The 20,000-nt window shown below is 48.8% G+C and overlaps 1 protein-coding gene across 1 annotated transcript in view; it reads left to right on the top strand.

The window, feature by feature from the left end:
* Positions 1-20,000, top strand: part of ttc28 (tetratricopeptide repeat domain 28) — a 280,485-nt gene that overhangs the window by 166,821 nt on the left and 93,664 nt on the right. The window contains exons 4-6 of the mRNA XM_064307030.1: positions 6,095-6,367; positions 10,592-10,718; positions 12,895-12,898. Coding sequence (XP_064163100.1) covers positions 6,095-6,367; positions 10,592-10,718; positions 12,895-12,898 — 404 coding nt within the window. The remainder of the gene's footprint in view (positions 1-6,094; positions 6,368-10,591; positions 10,719-12,894; positions 12,899-20,000) is intronic.

Genomic DNA, 20,000 nt, shown 5'->3' with positions numbered 1-20,000 from the left:
GTTTTTTCCCCCATTTTTATTTGTTTTGTAGCACCAATATGGACTCATTCAGGATTACCTCACCGTAATTTAATTATCCCCTTGCTTGGGTTTCTCCAGGTGGCCTCTTCCCAAATTTCCTCACATTGCCGGATAAAACTGGAGGAAGACAGAAGGGTCAAGAATGGTGGCAGTTTACACACATTCTAATATTCGTTTTTTTTTTTGGCAGTTATTTCTAGTCTTGTTAGATTCACGTTCTTCAGAGTAGCTCTTGATAAGAGCACCTGCCAGGTTTAGATGGTGGGGGAAACTTGAGAGAGAAAAACATATCCTGGGATGTATAGTGCCATGAAAAAGTATTTCCCCCCTTCCTGATCTCCTGTTATTATTGCATATTTGTCACACTGAATGGTTTCTGATCACTGTGACTGCAAAAGCCTTGGAATGGCACTGACAGCTTTAGATGTGTGGCCCGGTCAGTTTTACAGCCTCGAGTTTCAAATGCTTGACTTTGTTGTTTTGATCCTGTAAGCAGACTTTTATTTTGCGTGATTCATCCACACTGTCTCACGCTGCCGGTCTCCTGTCTGTTCTGACAGCCCCTCCCTCAGCGAGCGAGGGTCTTCACTCGTTCCTGTCCGTGCTTTGTGAGGTAATGACCGTTTTGGGGCCAGCGTGGTTTCCGCTTCTGACCGCACAGCTTTCGTTGCGGTTGATTGCGTGGCCAGTGTTTTAGGATCGCGTTGTCTATCGCGGAAACGGTTTGTGTGGACAAGACAGAAAAAATGAGGCCGGATTCAACATGTGCAAATGTGCACATCTTCCAGAACAAACGATTTGACCCTGGCTAGTCCACGTACCTTAGGAGGCAGAGTTATGGTACGTCTTTTCTGGGTATGTCTCAACCTTAAGGGTACAAAATCAAATGGACTTCATTCACCTTGGGTTCTATCCCATACCTTAATTCCCCCACCCTCCTTTTTGAAGACATTCCCGGTGACAGAACCTGAAAGGAAATTAGAGAGTCTGCTGTAACTGCCTGCAGCAGGCCTCAGCCACAGACTCAGGATCATCTGGGCCTCCTGTTCCTGCAGAAGGGCGCTATCCCTCCCTCCCTCCCTCCCTCCCTCCCTCTCTGTCCCTCCCCCCATTTTCTCTCTCTCCCTCCCTCCCTCTTTCATTCTTTCTCTCTCTCTGTTCCATCCTCCAAGCTGGGGGTCAGAGGTCACCCTGCAGTTAGTGACTCTTGCTGTGTTTATAGCTGCTTGTTGGCAGGTGTAGCAGAGGCTCACATCTGTCCAGCTGAAGCTCTCTCTGGCGGGCTCTGGTTTTCGAAAAAGGCTCGCTGTGAACGTTTTTTTTTTTTTTTCTTCTTTCTTTTGTTTCCCACCTTGACTCCTTATCCAAAGCTGATTATCCTCAGTACTGCATCCGGGATGACATCCCTGCGCCCCCCCCCCCCCCTCCTCGTCCCCCCCAGCCAAGAGGCGCAAAGTAGAGCCCAAGAACACACAAACGGCTAATCGCGTTTTCTTATTCGGTTCCACCACCTTTTCGGATTCAAGCTTTAAAAGGTCATGAAAGTTCTTTTTTTTTTTTCGGATTCCGGATGACGCACACAGACTGAAAATCAAATTGAGAACCCTGAAACTGAGAGGTGGCGCGTCGTCAAATTGGACCGCGTTTCGCCAGAGAATAGCGGGAGGCCACTCTTGCCGCGGTGAACGAATCCTGTTTCCTTTACCGAAAGTTTTGGCTGCTAACGGGCAACTTTTCAGTAAAATTCCCTGAGTGGGGCAGTAAAAAACCAGCGCAGTAATATGGTCTCTCCCACATCAGGGTCCTCCGCAGCCCAGCTCTGGCGGTACCGGAAGATATGCTTTCCTGACCGCGAAACGTGAATCGGCCGAATTGGATGTTGAAATGGGAACTTGGAACGTTCACGCATGACTAGATCACTAGAATGAGGAATAAATTGAATGAGATGACAGAAGGAAGGTGGGGCGGTGTTGTTGTTATCACATGCAATTATGATTATTTTTTTTTCGATTTATTTCCTTGGCGGGGACCCCCATCCGCAGTGACTTACCGTAGGTCGCTAGCGGGCGTCGTGTTTATCTTTAATCACTCATATCCGCATTACGCAGCGGCCATTTCGCGTTCGCCTTAAGAATGGCGGCCACGCGCGTGCCTTCTGACCTGCGATGCGAGGAGGTGCAGAGGTGGAAAATCCAGGTCCAGAAAGCAGAAAGTCCTCCCCAGTATTTTGTTCCAACCACCTGGATTCGCTAATTAGCGCAATTCCTCAGCCAAGAGGTAGAGCTAGTTAGTGGAATCAGCTGGGCTGAGTTCACGGGTGGAAGAAACACACGGCAGGACTTTCACTTTCTGACCCCTGGACTCTCCGCCCCTGAGGGAGGTGCAGGAATCCGCTTGGTTTCGCGCCGGTCCAGCGCCGCCCGTCGGCTCGCCGCCCTGGACTGCGCCGCGCTGCCCGGGCCTGAAAACACGCCCCGCTTCCAGGGACATATCGTAATTCTCCCCGGCGCCGGAGTCGCCGCTGACAGATCGATCGCTCTCCGCTCGGTTACGGGCCCGCCAAACACCGTAAAGCGGGGGAACCGCGGCCAAACGGCGCCGCTGAACAGGCCGTCGGCATTCATCAGACGTGGCGCTTCGGCGCTGTGTTTATGCCTTCAGCTGCCGCCATGCTGATTTTTATATTTTTTTTTCACTCTGATTGATTTGTTTGTTTCGCTCTTGCTTATTTTTTTACGACCGCCCCGCTCAGTGTTATGCCAGTGTTGCAGACTGCGGGCTCGGTTTCACAAGTCTAGGGCGTTCAGCGCAAAAAGGAGAGGAACGGGCGTAGGCGTACTAAAGTGTCGCTGCGGCGTACGCTAGCCCTGAATTCGGGGGGGGGTCCCCCTCGCTTCGTGCACGCGGTGTCCGTGACTCCGTGAACCCTCGCCAGTACTCGGCAGGCGCAAGTGTAGGCCCACTCCCGAAACGAGGGTAACAAAAAATACTACTTGAACAAACACAGGGAAAAGGGTGCGCACCACCGCAATGATAAAGCAACGTTCCAAAAAGCGCAGCCTTCGAGCGAGGTACGACTTCTACACCTCCAAACAGTCTTTCCCAACAGCCATCGCCATATTACGTCCTCAGGTGTCCATTTTCCTTTTTGTTCTGTCCCGCTGCAGAGGGACAGATAAAGCCACCGCCCCCCCCCCCATGCAGGCAGGTGACCAGTGCATCTGTTTGTAGTTAAAGGGGCCATACTCCATTTACTACTGTATGCTCCCTTAGGCCCGTATGCATACGCGACAGACACTACGATTATGATTGCAAACTGTAAATTGATTCTGTGTGCACCCATTCTCGAACACACACACACACACACACACCCACACAGAGTTTAAGATTGAATATTTTTGAGAATGTGTGTGTGAATATCCGTGCGCTCGACTCTTAAATTGTGTGAATATTTCCGTTTGAGAGAAAGTTGCGCAGGAAGATCTCGCGGGCGAGTTGACCCACTTTTCCTGTAACTGTGTTGAGGATATGCAAATGCCTGCTGGGAGTGCGATGGTAGGCCTGCTTCTCCTGAGCCTGCCCCTCTCCCCTTAGGCTGTCCCCCCCCCTACTCCCCCTCCCCCCCCCGATCACAGGAGGCATCTCCTCCTCTCCCTGCTCCACTTTTCCCACATCCCCTCGTTCCCTTTTCCCAGTTCCCCAATCCGTCTTCCCAGTTCCCTCTTCTACATTCCCTATTCTCTGTTTTCCATTCCCTCTTCCTAATTTCACATTCCCTCTTCCAAATGTCAGTTTTCCGTTTCTTATTCCCTGTACTCCTTATTCCCTTTTCCCAGTTCATTGTTCCTTGCCCCGTCCCCGTTTTTCCAATTCCCCATTCCATTTCCCACTGTCCTGTTCTCCAGAGCCCTTTTTCCCAATGCCCCATTTCCAGCTCTCTTTGCTCCCATTCTCCTCCTTCACTGTGCCCCGTTACCTGATACACATTCCCGTGAAAGAGAGAGGGGCTGTACGCACCCCCATCTGCGGGGGCCAAGCCACAACTCATTGTCAGTGATTGATCAAAATACTGCCAACTTTTATTGGCCAGGAATTAATAATGGCTGAATTATAACTACCCTCAAAGCTCTCTCTCTCTCTCTCTCTCTCTCCTCTCTCTCTCTCCCCCTCTCTCTCTCTCTCTCTCCCCTCTCTCGCTCTCTGTATCTCTCTTTCTCTGTCTGTGTCTCTCTCTCTGTCCCTGTGTGTGTGTGCACATCTCTCTGTCTCTGTCTGTATATCTCTCTGTCCCTGTGTGTGCACATCTCTCTGTCTCTGTCTGTATCTCTCTCTCTGTCCCTGTGTGTGTGTGTGTGTGTGTGTGTGTGTACATCTCTCTGTCTCTGTCTGTATCTCTCTCTCTGTCCCTGTGTGTGTGTGTGTGTGCACATGTCTCTGTCTCTGTCCGTATCTCTCTCTCTGTCCCTGTGTGTGTGTGTGTGTGTGCACATCTCTCTGTCTCTGTCTGTGTCTCTCTCTCTGTCCCTGTGTGTGTGTGTGTGTGTGTGTGTGTATCTCTCTTGCTCTGTCTCTCTCTCTCTCTCTCTCTCCATGCAGAGCTTCGTTGTCACAGCGGGGTACCGGCTCTCTGTGGCCTTGTGTTGATTTATGCCTGTGCATGCAGTTTCCCCTCTTCCATGGTTCTCAGTCCGTCCCACAGGTCACCTTTTACCCCCCCCCCCCCCCCCGGGCTACGGCGCTGCACGTTCAGCTGACGCAACTGCACATGGGCGTACAAATACTAGATTTAAGAAAGCCTACACCCCGTCCACCCCCCCCCCCGCCCCCCCCCCCCCCGCCCAAACTCTTCCTCAGTCATAAATAACCGGATGAAGGTGCGTGATGACCCGTCATCATCACGCTTTGAGCGGAAAATTGGAGTGCCGTATCACCCCCATTATGTCACTACACTACCCATCAGCACCCTAACTGCTCGTGTGCGTGGTGTTGAAGGGAATCTTTTGGGGAGGAATTTTTAATTTGACGACGTGCTCGCCGCGAACTGAATTCGCTAAATAGCTTCTGCGATTCTCAGTCTCAGAGGCTTGCCGGCTTCCTCCTGACGCAGCTGGGCGTGAGCTGTTCGTTTTCACCGTGTGACAAAAATATGACCGAACCAGCAGTAGCTGGGCGCCCTGACATTCATCCTACGTCAGAAAATATGTCATTTGCTAACGAAACCAAAATATGGAATTACTAAGGTCCTCTGAGACGGCCAAAGGCAGGCGAACACGCTGTGGAGGGATGCCGTTTGTGATGTCATCAGAAAGCGCCGATTTTAACGGCGTACCTGCAACCGATACTGTGAAACAAGAATGGGATAAGAGGGCAGCTCCACTTCAGTGGCCCTGTCTGTCCATCACGGCGTTAGTTCCGGTTCAGATGTTCTCCCGTTGTCTCCTTCGGTTTCTCTAGGTCCAGGTTCTGCGATTACAGATCAAGTCAGTGAGACCAGCTGTTCTCTCTTCCTTCTTTCCATGCTTTGTTTCATCTCCCTCTCTCCCTTAGCCTTTGATCTTTTTTATTGACTCTCTCCTTGATCCGGGCCACCCCTTCCACAGGCCACCCACCCACGCGTGGATTTTGTCGGTTGGTCGTCAGCTGCCTCGTGGCAACCAATCGGTTATCTGCAGCCAGGCGCCGAGCCATCTCCACTGACATCTTCCCTCAGATTTTAAAATATATTTCACAGTACATTAATTGCATTTACTGTATTTTTAATTGCCATATATTATCAATACATTGAAGTGTATATGCAATGTGTGTATATACTGTACAGAATATGGTGCATTTGAAGTCTATAATACACAATGTAGTGTACATACATAGTAGTTGGGGTCAGTCAGTTACATTTTAATTCAGTCTAATTCACCCTGTGTATTTCAGTTCAATTCATGAATTGAAAATAAAATCCTCATAGAACCTTATGACTGTTTTCCCTTTAATTTCCTGAATTGAAATATGAAGTGTGCCCCTACCCCCCTTCCCCCCAGCCCTGAATGTTCCGCTTTCTCCGCCCCCTCCCCTTTTGCAGAGTCCCTGGAGCCCACCTATCAGCAGCTGCAGAAGATGAAGCTGGACAAGAGCCCGTTCGTGGTGGTGTCCGTGATTGGCCAGGAGCTGCTGTCAGCCGGTCACCACGGCGCCTCGGTGGTGGTGCTGGAGGCGGCGCTGAAGATCGGCACCTGCAGCCTGAAGCTGCGCGGCTCCGTCTTCTCCGCCCTCAGCAGCGCCTACTGGCTGCTGGGCAACACCGAGAAGAGCACCGCCCACATGCAGCAGGACCTGGAGGTGGCCAAGACCTTAGGTGAGGAGAGGGGGGCGGAGTCACCGGACAGGGATGCCGGATTGAGGACATTTAAATGGACTGCATTTATATAGCGCTTTTATCCAAAGCGCTTTACAATTGATGCCTCTCATTCGCCAGAGCAGTTAGAGGTTAGGGGTTAGGTGTCTTGCTCAAGGACACTTCGACATGCCCAGGGCAGGGTTTGAACCGGCAACCCTCCGACTGCCAGACAATCAGTCTTACCTCCTGAGCTATATCGCCCATTTAATTCCTACATATATAATAGAGGATTTATGGGATGTGGTGGGTGTGTTCAGGGCAAAAAAATAAAATAAAATAAAATAAATTTAAAAAATAATAATAATAACAACTATGGAAGACAATGAAAGATGGGGGTTTACAAAGGTGGTAGTGGGGAGGGAATTTTGGAGAAAAATTCATGGGATGTTGGGGGCACAGGTGTTTAGAGATCCAAGAATTGTCAAGAAAGTGCAGAAATGTATTTGCTGCAAAATACAAAGTAACTGAAAAAGTAATTTGTAAGCTGCAATCAGAACGGTGGAGATTTATTTCAAATACATCCCATTTCGGCAGGGTAAGGATTGCCAGATTGGGGAATTTTACCATTGAAGAGCCTTTTTGAAAAATAGTTTTAGGGAATACATTTTCAGGATTAAAATGAATGGGAGTCAATAGCAGGTGACTTTTCAAAGGTAGTAAGGGGAAAAGGTCAGTCCAAATATCGGAGTCATTTTAAAGAAGGGGTATTTTTGAGGAATATTTTGGGGGGTTTCAGGGAAAGGAATACAGGAATCCGGCAACCCCACGTGAAGGAGGAGCGCGGAATGTGTACGCCCGAGCGTTTCCGTGGCGACGTCTCTGGAACGGAGCGGTTCCCGGGGCCTCGGCCTTTAATTAGAGCGCGTCCCGCTCTCTGAATTCCCGCCAAAAGCGTGTCCTCTCGGCTAATGAGGAGTAATGGCCCCGCCGCGGCGCCGCTGCTCCCGGGGCGGAGAGGGGGCGCGCTTCATCGCGCGGAAAGGCACACAAACAACGCCGCCGCCGGACCGGCCCTCGCCAGGCGAGCCCCCCGAGGATGACGGATGGGGTGGAAACTCGCCCCGTTTGCTGTTCTGCACAATAAAGCGCGCTCGCGTTGGGGAGTGGGGGTGGGGGGGCGGGGAGCGAGCGTCTGGCCCAGCCGACGCCTCTCTCCCTCTCTTCTTCTCTTTCTCATTAGCGCCGACCCCCCCCCCCCCTCCCCCCCCCGCACCTGTGATTACAGCGAGCTCATATTTACAGCGAGCTCATATCTGTATCTCTCCTCTAACGCGGGGCCTGTGAGACGCTGAAGTACCCGCCGGCTTTTAAAAATCTCTCTGGCAAAGCTCGCCATTAGCGGCCAATTTGGGAGAAGTGCTCCCAAAACAGGAAAATATCACATCAGACGTGTTTGTCTGCGGGCCAGCTTAGCCAAATAGTGTCTCCCCCCCCCTCCACGCCACCACCCTTGTTTTCAAATCAATGAAGTGTTACTCTAGGGCCTGGCTTCTTGGTGTTCCGTAAAACGATCTTGCTTTCGTGAGTGGTACTTTGTGATAATTCTTTGTTTGAAGGGGAACTTCAGTCTAATTCTGTGCCGTTTTATTTTTATTGATCTTTCAACAGTTGGTACGTTTTTAAAAAAATCATATTTTTCCAAAGCTTTAGTTGTGCTTGTCATGTTTTGCATTGAGCACAAACCTCATTGACTCAGTCAATGCTTTTCTGCTACAATAGAAGTGGATGTAGCTACACTGGTAATCAAATACATATCACCTTAGCAGGTTTTTCCCAAATAAGACATGTTGGAAGATTTGTTATGCAGTAAATACGTATTTTCCTTTATCCCATCTTGTCAATGGACCGTTCGATTTACCATCTAAAATGTATTTTAGGGAGGAGCCCGCAATCTTATTTTCCAAATTTTTAGTTCCCCTTTAAGAAAGCTGTGTAGATATATCAGACTGGCTCCGGATAGTGAGTGATTTGACCTCTGCGGTAAGATATTGTAAAACCAGCACCACTTGCTCCAGTGAAGACATCTGCAAGTTCACGATTAATCTCAACAATTAACATATCCTTTAAGCCTTGAATGCGTTTGGAGCCTGGAATTGATTTTACGTTTCTGGGAAACAAATCGTTAAGACGTACCCCGGTGGTAGTGATTGGCCCAGGGTACGCAGTGGGTTAATGGGGCTTATAAGACCCATTTATAAACACTGTCTACATCGAGCCAAATTCCTCCTGTTTTTTTTACGTTTTCCATTCTCCCTTCCCGTTACGTTGCACTTTCATTACTTTACATTTCAGGCATTTTGCAAGTGCTCTTATCCAGAGCGACTTACTACACAGCTTTTTCAGTTTACATGGTGTCCATTTGTACAGCATGGATACTAACTGCAGCAATTTCAGGTTAACGGCAGTGTCCCACCTTGGAATTGAACCTGCAACCTACAAGGCCCTCTGCCCCTTGTTATCCTTTTAAAAGCTTGCAGTGGTAGCTGTAAGGTCAGTGTGCTGCTGGGTCCACACTGCACACGCTCCATAGCAACAGTGCATCCATATGGATTTATATCATGCTATGCCTGCTGGAGACGGTGGCACACGCTCTGTCAGTTTCCCCTCTTTATGAGGCATGGAAATGAGAACTGCACACACGCTGGCGTATGTCATGGCCGAAGGGGCGTGGCCTAATTGTGTGGCTTTGCTGAAGCCGCCTCACTGCTCTCAGGGTGGTCCAAAAACCTCTCACCATGCATCTCCCCCTCCCCCTTTCTCACATGATGAACCAAGATGGTAAGATGCGTGCACTTGTGTGTGTGAGAGTGAGAGAGAGAGAGAGAGAGAGAGAGAGAGAGAGAGAGAGAGAGAGAGGATGAATGTGAGAATTTTATTTTTCAAATCCCTTGATTGGGAGATTCCAATAACAAATACATCAACTCAGAAGTCAAAAACATTTAACAAAACGACTGCAATAAACCGAAAACACAAAAAATTGCAAGCTGAGTGAAATATAAAACGTTTAAATGATCAAAGCAGTCGCAGCCTAAAGGCTAAAGTAACCGTCATCAGGTTCCGCCTAACCTCCCTCTGATCCCATACACTGATAAATGATGGCAGATTGTCTGCTCATTTGTAGCAGGCTGTAGTATGCTGAATTTGAAGCTGGGAGAGAGAGAGACAGACAGACAGAGAGAGAGAGAGGGAGAGTGCAGACTGACTGCAGTACAGCTCACACACATTAAGCACACGGCTGCACAGCCTGGGCGCTATCAGGGCTGTTCGGCTCAGTGATCCAGCCCAGTGGTGCTAGTGGTGGCCATTATTCTCTTGCGTTGGACATAAACTGTTTCCTGTAGAACGGATGCTCAGCAGTCCAGGAGTTCCACGCAGCTCAGCATTAAGGGTCACAGCACCTGCTGCTGTCACGCTGTTAAGCGTGGTGCTTTTTGATGACATCACCAGCTCCTCTGTGTGCGTGTGCACCTGGCTTTAGGTGCTAGCCTACTGTATCTTTTTTTGAGGGAGGATCATGGTGATAGAGCTTCGCCTGTGGGCTGTTCGAATCATGCCTTCAGAAGATTTTCTGTTTTTTTGCTCTGATTGCCTGGGTTTGTTGCATTTGCATTTTACATATAAGCATTTATGATGCTAAACCTTTGCATTTATTAATTTGTTTTTGAATATTTACTGAAGCAACTCAGGTTAAGTATCTTGCTCACGGGCCCACCGCTGTACCCCACCAGGGAATCAGAATTCTTCCTTATTCACTAACTCTCATATTTTCTAGAAGGAATTAATAAAGCAGGATATGGTTTGGAGATTCTGCTGTGGCTCAGGTCTTCCTAATCCTTGACATGGGTAATACTGGAGGTGTAGGAATGATGTGTTATCACTTTTCGGACAGAAACCAGACAGGAGCTTTCCACCAATCATGGAGTTCATTGGTAACAGCAAAAAGGGCAACACTGCTCGTAATTGGTGGATACCTTCTGGCTATGGCCTAGTTATTCTAAGCGATTCTGCAAGTATAGCCATGAAGTGTCCTCCAGGAACCATTGGCATTGCTCTATCTGTTTTTCCAATGTAAAAATCTGCATTATTTGTGGGGAGCACAGAGGGCTTTCTGTGCAAACGTGACAACACAATGTCCCTAACCCTAATTTACTCTCCCTGATAACTGTCTCCTTCCTCCCTCAGGTGACCAAACAGGTGAATGCCGGGCCCATGGCAACCTGGGCTCAGCATTCTTCTCCAAGGGGAACTACCGCGAGGCCCTGACCAATCACCGGCACCAGCTGGTCCTGGCCATGAAACTCAAGGACGAGCGCCACGAGGGGCCGCCCTACCCCAGAGGGTGTGTGCCGCTATGTGTGTGAGTGTGTCTGCGTGTCCCTGCGTGTGTGTATGATGTGGTGTGTTGCGTCTGCGTGTCCCTGCGTGTGTGTATGAGTGTGTGTGTGTATATATGGGCGTACGTGTGTGTGTGCATGCATATGTGTGTGCTGATGGAACTCTAGTGAATAAAGGGGCGAAACGTGGTTCCCATTTCGCCATGTGGGGGGCTGGGGTTTGTACACGCTAGGATCGCGGCACCAGGGATCCCTCTTGGACTCGACCGCACTGGCAGCTACAGCTGGCGCGCTCACGGCTCGCTTGAGACTTCATTTCGAACTAGCATGGGCAGACGGGGACCCCCCAAAAGGAGAATTGTGTTCCCCCCACACGGTCCCAGGGTGTGCGCGTGCCGAAAATGTTTCTGTGCAATCCATCACGGCCCCTCACACGTAGCTGTGCGGGCTGTCAGAAATTAATGTACCCATCCTGCGCCCCCCCCATCCCCTACTCAAAACCAGTCCATTGGTACGGTCGAGAATAATGGAGGATGTCATGTTATTGTCCTCCTGAGGGGAGGGGAGGGGGGGGGGTAATGGTGTGAAAGGAAAGGATTTTTTCCTCTGTTCTCCTCTGTTCTTTCTCTGACCTCTGTGTGATTGTTCTGAGTGACAGGTGTTCATTCCTGAGTGGCTCTGTCTGCCCGGAGGAGGACAAACAGTCCTTTTTCTTCCCCCCTATCCCCCCTCCCTATCTGTCTTCCTCTCTATCTCTCTTTTTTGCTGTCTCTTTGGCTCACTCTCTCTCTCTTTGTTTTCAAAGACAGTGAAATTTAAAGGTCTGGTCAGGGAACAAAACAGCTTTTTTTCTGCCCTATTAGCGAATTAGGGAAAAATGGATGGAAAGAAGGAAATGTTTTTGGTCGTGTTCTTTGGATTATGTCTGTAGTCCAGAGCTACCTGGTTCTCTTAGAACTCCTGTTGTGGTCAGACCACAAAAACACAGACCAGGCAACACACAGAGACCCAGAGGCTGATCCAAGCGCCATTAAACTCCATTCAACTCTAATAGAACGTAAATCTCACTGACTTGAAGCCTGCTCTGGGGTCTGGTATTTGGCAGTGGCTTCATTTCGCTGAATACTTTACTCATAATCTCTGTAACGCGGGGAGAGACAGACGTGTGAGGCGTGTATGGTCACCCCTGGACCTCTTCAGGGGAACCTCTGATCCCTCTGTTTTTACCAAATATTGAACGTGGGTCAGATAATTATATGAAATAACTGTGAACACACCTGCAAACTTCCTGTAGATTACTGATAGTTAAAAAATGTAACACTGATTCTTGTCAAAATTCAAGTCAAATTCCTTGACTGTATATTTTGTTTCACGGATCATTATAACTGGAAGCACCTTTGTGTGCTAGCGAATGAAAAGCTTGCGTAGGCTGAAAAGCCTGTTCTTATCAGTATGCAAACTTATGTTCTTCATTGAACATTATCAGTGCTTAAAGTGCTTATTTGACCTGGTCGGTGTATCATCTCTCTTGAAGCCTGGTTTTACAGCAGTCTAAACTACTTTTGGTTACCTTCAACCGGTAAAAAATAATTTAAACAAAAGTGGTTCCTCCCCCCTCCATTGAACCGCACATCTCCAACGGAAGAGAATTAATGTTCATAAATGTTCGTTGATACCAGGTATCCACAATGCTAAAAACGTCTGACATTCAGTGAGAGGGAGTAAGCTAGCATTATCGCCATTACCCTTCACAAAAAGCAGTTCAGCCAGTTAACTTCATGACTTAAGGGCTCAAAAGCAACGAGTTGCAGTTGTGCCCCCCCCGCTCTCCACGAACAGTGTTATTGGGGACCCCCTGCACTAGAAGAATGAGGAAGACTGTGGCTGAATTGCAGATGAATAGTGGCAAGCAGCCAGAGCCACGCGCGCTTGTGTGGAATTTCGGGGGGTGTGGGGGGGCGGCTTTGCTCCCCACCACTGCCCTTTGCTCCCTACTACCCTCTGCCCCCCCCCACCCACCCTCTGCTCCCCCCATCCTCTGCCCCCCACATACTGCATATGCATCCATACCTACCATCATGGTGCTGCTAATTGCTGCAGTGCTCAGTATTTTCCTCTCTAATATAATATTAATAACGGGCTACTGTGCAGAGAGGTCATTTCCAAGCAGAGCCTGAGGCGCTGCACTTCATTTTCACCGGCACTCTGATATTCATTTATTTATTTTATTTTACCCCATATTAAATTCCTTCTGGTCTTTTTTTTTATTATTTCACTGATTATAAAAATGCACAGCGCCAGCAGCACCTTATGAGGGTAGGTTATGTATAGCTCATGCGAGAGAGGGAACCTAGTCTTGGGGCGAAAGGTTATTCGCGCTACTGGAGTCCCACATGCCCCCCCCCCCCCCATTACGAAGGTGACCCTGAAAAGAACCCAGTATGAGGGTCTCTGTATCCTGCAGTGCGGGAGGTCCGGCATGCGAGACGTTCCACGCGTCGGATCGCTCTGCATCGCATTAGCATGCGAACGACACGCCGCGGCGCCCGTCTCTCCGTGGAAACCGCTAACCTCAGCAGGAGCGCCCGCAGCCGCGGTCCTCGACGGGACGCACCGTGGAGAGCCGGCTCGGATCTCGGCAAAGAGGTTCGGGGAAAAATTGTACAAAACGAACGCCGTAAAAACTAGGGTGGCTGAAAAACGGAAGTACCGCCCACCCGAAACGAGGTCGCAGCTCCTGTTCCAGCGCCTCCTGTTCCAGCGCGGCCTCTTAAAGCGGGGGTATCCAGTCTTATCCGAAAAGGACCAGTGTGTGGGTGCTGGTTTTTGTCTTAGCCCAGCACGGAGACACCTGATTCTGCTTATCAAGGCCTTGATTGAAGACCGTGATTAGTTGAATAGATAACTCAGGTGTTATGGTGCTGGGTTAAAACAAAAACCAGTACCCACACTCGCCCATTTGGGATAAGATTGGCCACCCCTGTCTTAAGGCATCAGAAGTCAGCTCGGTGCTGTTGGAGAGCTCTGATTTTGCCAGGCTAACGCTCACTCCTGAACATCGCTGCTCTCAACCCTATGTGTGTGAATCCAGCAGAAGAAAATCCATAAATGGAGAAATGTTCTGAACAAAAATGAACTCTGTTCATTTAACTGGGAGGTTTGTGGAGGTGAACACTGAGAGCCACGTGATCGATAAACTGGATTTATAATACAGGGAACAGTAAAGAATTGATCCAATACAAATTTCTGAATGTTTTGCCATTCAATACATTTTTCCACGGCTTACCCAAGCACAATAAATGCTGGCAGCGTGCCAGATGATGCTGTTCTGGATTGTAATGGGCAAACTCACATGAGCAATAACATCTTCATTCAGTCTGCATGGAACAAATCTGTTGAAAAATAAATGCAAATAAAGTGCTTAGCACTTAGCCTAGTGTGCCACCCCCAGCCAATAAAGGTAATAAAAAGCCTTAGCTTAGCGCTTAGCCTAGTATACCACCCCCTTCCCATAAAGGTAATAGAAAGCCTTAGCTTAGCGCTTAGCCTAGCATACCATCCCCTTCCAATAAAGGTAATAGAAAGCCTTAGGTTAGCGCTTAGCCTAGCATGCTATCTCCCCTGCACCCTTTGAGGGTAATGGACGGCGCTTTCCGATCACCCCTCACTGTAGCCGTCTACATGCTTTTTATCGAGCTGTCGTTTTTAGTTTTCTATGGCTGGTGTCTGTTTTAAATATACTTTCGTACACCTTAAATTCCACCCCCTGCCCCCACACACACATTCTGTGATGCAGATGGGGTGAGCAGCTATGCATTATCATGAAGGGTAAAGAGAAAGACAGACGGAGAGTGAGAGAGGAGGAGAAGCAGACCGCTCCCCTAGAAGAACCCCCCTCTGTGGTAAATCAAAGCGCGCAACTGGATCCCCCTTTATCCCCAAACGAGAAGCGCGTGGGCCCTGTGGAAAGGCGGCAGTGTCTGGCCGCCGCGTCGTTAATGCAAACGCACGTTCCACCGGCTCCTCGGGGGGGCGGGGGGGCAGGGGGGGGCGGCGGATTGGAGAGGCCCCACGCTGGGCCCACAGCGAGTTTGGCGGAGCGAACTGTCATTCAGCACACAGCCCGGCCTGAAGGACGAGGGAGAGGGAGTATATACACATTACACACACATCATATATCACGCTCCAGCTTCAGTTTATATACAGCACACACACATCATATATCACGCTCCAGCTTCAGTTTATATACAGCACACACACATCACATATCACGCTCCAGCTTCAGTTTATATACAGCACACGCACACCAGGCACTCCAGCTTCAGTTTATATACAGCACACGCACATCAGGCACTAATACTTCAGTTTATATACAGCACACGCACATCAGGCACTACAGCTTCAGTTTATATACATCACACGCACATCAGGCACTACAGCTTCAGTTTATATACATCACACGCACATCAGGCACTACAGCTTCAGTTTATATACATCACACGCACATCAGGCACTACAGGTCTGGGTTTATATACATCACACGCACATCACACACTCCAGCTTCAGTTTATATACATCACACGCACATCAGGCACTACAGCTTCAGTTTATATACATCACACGCACATCAGGCACTCCAGCTTCAGTTTATATACAGCACACACACACCAGGCACTCCAGCTTCAGTTTATATACATCACACGCACTTTCACGGCACTACAGCTTCAGTTTATATACATCCACACGCTCAGGCACTCCAGCTTCAGTTTATATACAGCACACACCACAGGCACTCCAGCTTCAGTATATACATACACACACATCATCACTCCAGCTTCAGTTTATATACATCACACGCACATCAGGCACTACAGGTCTGGGTTTATATACATCACACGCACATCACACACTCCAGCTTCAGTTTATATACATCACACGCACATCAGGCACTACAGGTCTGGGTTTTTATACATCACACGCACATCAGGCACTCCAGCTTCAGTTTATATACAGCACACACACACCAGGCACTCCAGCTTCAGTTTATATACATCACACGCACATCAGGCACTACAGCTTCAGTTTATATACATCACACGCACATCAGGCACTCCAGCTTCAGTTTATATACAGCACACACACATCAGGCACTCCAGCTTCAGTTTATATACATCACACACACATCAGGCACTCCAGCTTCAGTTTATATACATCACACGCACATCAGGCACTACAGGTCTGGGTTTATATACATCACACGCACATCAGACACTCAGTCTGGTTTATATACATCACACGCACATCAGGCACTACAGGTCTGGGTTTTTATACATCACACGCACATCACACACTGCATCTCTGGTCTATGTGGGCTATATCACATACACTCCAGCTTCAGTTTATTTGCATCAAATACTTCAGCTTTGGTTTTTATACATCACATGCACATCGAGATCTCCATATTTGACGTGAAAAACAACACACAGATCACAAACTACAGTTTTGGTTTCGATACATCACACACATCACACACGACAGCTTCTGTTTTAATATATCACACACACACAACACACATCACATACTAGCTTCAATTTATAGCCATCATACCCATGTCACACACAACTTAGTCCCTTCTTAAAGAATGGGCTGGTATGAGAGTATTTGTATCCAACAGAGGACTGACTACAGAGTTCATGAGGAAGATATATTTCAAAATGAGAGAGAGCAAGAGAGACTAGCTTATCACTGCAGGCTTAGGAGAGCGACAGGCTGAATTGTGGCTGTTTCCCACATTGAAAAAAAAAAACTCAATTACAAGACAAATATTGTTTGAGAAAATGGCGGCAATCATCCTCAATTTGCCGAAATGACAGAAGCTCAAAAAGAGGAAAAATAAGCCCACTTTCAGAAGGCAGTCACAATCTCAATGTTTTCTTTGTCTTCACAGCAGTTTTATCCTTTTAAATGATGACAGCTGAAATAGAGGAATGATCTCAATCGCTATGAAAAATAAATACGGTATTTGTATTAGTTTAATATTTGCTCTAATTACAGTTGTATACATGTATTGTCTGTCTTTACTTGTTGTTATTAAATTGTGGCAGTTTAATTGTTTGTTGTAATTTAGCAGCTTTGAGACCGCTCACAGAAATGTCATTTATGCTGGCGAGAGGAAAAGATGTGAGAGAGAGCACGGAAGACTGCGGGAAGAGAAGCGTTTCCCATAGTCCCGAGCGCTACGACCCCGGCTCGCGACCCTGACTCACGCCGAAATCCGAGCCCATGAGGTCACCGCGCCCCCGGGTTTTAGCGCGGCGGCCTGGAGGAAACGTCCTCTGAAGGTCGTTTTTGACCCGCGGGTTCCCGGCTGTCTGTGAGAAAGTAAACACTGCCGCCGATACGCTCCTCCAGTCTATTCTGAATAGTGTTTTTTGTTGTTGTACCCAAACTTGCCCAGCATGATTTAAGACTTTCCACTGCAGCGGCCTTAACCAAGAAATTAAATTAAAACAACTCACAACTTTGTCCCCCCCCCTCCCCCCCAGTGATAGAATCAGAATGGAGAGTCTCATGGAATACAAGAACAACTGAATTCCCGTTCCCCCACGCCCCTCTCTCCTACAGAAACCACACTGTAAACTTTTCATCAAACTTTGTTTTTTTTTTTGGGCTCACTTCTTGGTTTTCCTCCCTCTCCCTTTTCCCTAGTAGCCCCTGGTACCGGGGTCATTAGGAACAAGGATTCAGGCTGAGGCCCCTGAGCTTACCGCTGGCCGGTTAGCATCAACCAGTGCTACTGCCCCCTAGTGGTGGCCCAAGGGACGCCATGATGGGAGGGGCCGATGGCAGTGATTTTTCAGGTTTCCCATTGAATCTGTAGCCTGTGACCCCGCCCCCTCACCCCCCAGCAACTGGAAGTAAAACCTGACCCAATTTTTTTCCGTCTCCAACTCTCAGCTACGGAATGAGTCCCATGTTCACTTAGACTCCTGCAATGCACTCAATCACTCATTTTCCAGGACTGGAACTAGCAAGTTGTTCATTGACATTAGAGGCAATCATAGTATATTGGGGTGTGGTTCAATATATTTTCTGATCTTTCCAATTTATGTATATCAATTGAATTTTGTGTATCTCTGTATATTAATTTCCCTATAGGAGAATCAAATTTAGAGTAGCTTGTAAGTTTGCAGTTTATGCAGATATTATCTGACCCAAAATAGCAACCTAATCAAATATCCACATTGAGGAACGTGACCAAACACGGTTGATGTGCTGTTGCACATTCATTATTATCACCTCAGCAGTGGCATCACAAACGCGCTCTCCCACACCGACCGGGTCAGAGCCGCCGGCATTATTACAGGACACAATGGTGGCCAGTCCGGGGGTTACTCAGAAACTAACATTACCGCACGACACCGGGAGCGGGAGCAGGTCGGGCTCCATTCTGTTTTCCGAGGGAGGCGGCGGTGATGTTCGGAGAAGCGCGGGATTTTGGTTCCGTGCTTCCGCGTTGAAGTCGTCCTTTCGAAAATGAGCGGCGGACGGGGGAGCCGCCGTCTCCATGGTCGCAGGCCTCTTCCGCCGGGTTGAGTAAAAGTTAAGGGCAGATTGCGACGGTGTAACGCGCCCGCCTGGAAGCCTGTCATCATGTTTACTGCAGTGCGGCGTCTCCCAGCCCCAGGCCGCCTTAAAAGAAATTGGTATCGTGCGAAAAAAAAGAAAAATACATGTATTTGTTAAATGAGATTTCTCCGTTCTATCACCATCTGGTGTGTGTGTGTGTGTGTGTGTGTGTGTGTGTGTGTGTTTTTCTTGAGAACCTGATAGTGTGTGTACCCGTAATGAGAAAGTAATACATGTCAATAAGTCATAAAAGTGTGAAAATATGTAGAGCTTATTAGATCAATGATTATTGCCACTTTGATAAATGCAATTTCAGGTCTGTGTTTTGGAATGCATTTTAATAAAAATGCAATTATGCAGCATAATTTATATGTGCATCAAATGACATATATGAGAGTGGCAGTAATTGGTTTATTTTCTCATTTCTGCTGCGTATATTCAGATGCGGTGGAATTTGTATTTTTCGGTGCTCCAGCGGATGATTATTTTATGAGCGCCTTATTCAGCGATGCTGTGGTGCAGCGCAGCTGGTTCTGGGTGTGCCGGAGGGAGCTGGAACCCGCGCGAGGTTCCGCCACGCCGCTGGGTTCCGCAGGTGGTCTGAGGTTCCGCAGGTTCTGCACCCGTGCCTCGGGCCGCGTCCCAGAATCCCCCTGGGGCCGCGCTGCTTCCCCGGAGTCGGATTAGCTTGAGCAGGGCTCCTCCCGCTGGACAGCCTCGGGTTCCGGGCCGTTTACTCGCTGTGGTCTCCTGCGCACGCTGCGGAGGTGTTCACGGCTGGGGGCTGGAGTCCTGTCCTCTCGTTAGGCCCGCTAGGCCCGCCCGGGCGGCTGCGCGCGCATGCGTCTGGAAGCGCGCTCGCGCTGCATGTTTAGAGCAGTCTCGCATTCACGCCAGCGCTGCAGTTCAAGGCTGGAAATGACCGTGACTCCCACCTATAGACCCACGGGAGCACTGTCTGAGAGATTAATGACTGCTCCTGCATTAACTCCCTCCATCTGAGAGAGAGAGAGAGAGCAAAAGTGAGGGATAGAAAGAAAAAAAGGGAAAGATCCATATCTTTCTCCATTAAAATCAGTTGCTTAGACTATTTTTTATCAGTATCCGAATCGTTTCAAATGAGCCATTTCAAACTTTACTCTCCAGACCCCTCTTCCCTCTCCCTGTCTTTGGCTGCAGTACCGGACATGCCCACTGGGGGCAGAACTGCATCCTAGCGTGTGGTCCACTATCGGGGGAGGGAGGTTTAAGGTCCCCCAGGTTCTAGATCGGGCGCGCTGATGGATGTGGTGTTGGAGGGGGGGCTGTGGTGGCAATGCTACGACAGAATGAGCGGAGAGTCTCACCATAGCCCGACCGTAACCAACTTCCTTAACCGTGCGGATACCCCCACTCCTCCCCTCCTCCCCTTGACTAGCTGTCCTCAAACAGGACCGCTCGCCATCCATTCACCGTAAGCACCGTCCTTCATACAGATTTCCCTTTTTCCACTGCGACTGTGGCGCCGGTCTGACCTGGTGAGCGCTTACGACTGCGAAAGCGCTCTCTGACTCGTTTATGACCGCAAAAGCACTCTCTGACTCGTTTATGACCGCGAAAGCGCTCTCCGACTCCTCCAAGAGTGTGCC

The sequence above is a fragment of the Anguilla rostrata genome, chromosome 14, assembly GCF_018555375.3.
Source record: "Anguilla rostrata isolate EN2019 chromosome 14, ASM1855537v3, whole genome shotgun sequence".
Taxonomy (NCBI): Eukaryota; Metazoa; Chordata; class Actinopteri; order Anguilliformes; family Anguillidae; genus Anguilla; species Anguilla rostrata.
This window is presented reverse-complemented; position numbering and strand designations above follow the sequence as displayed.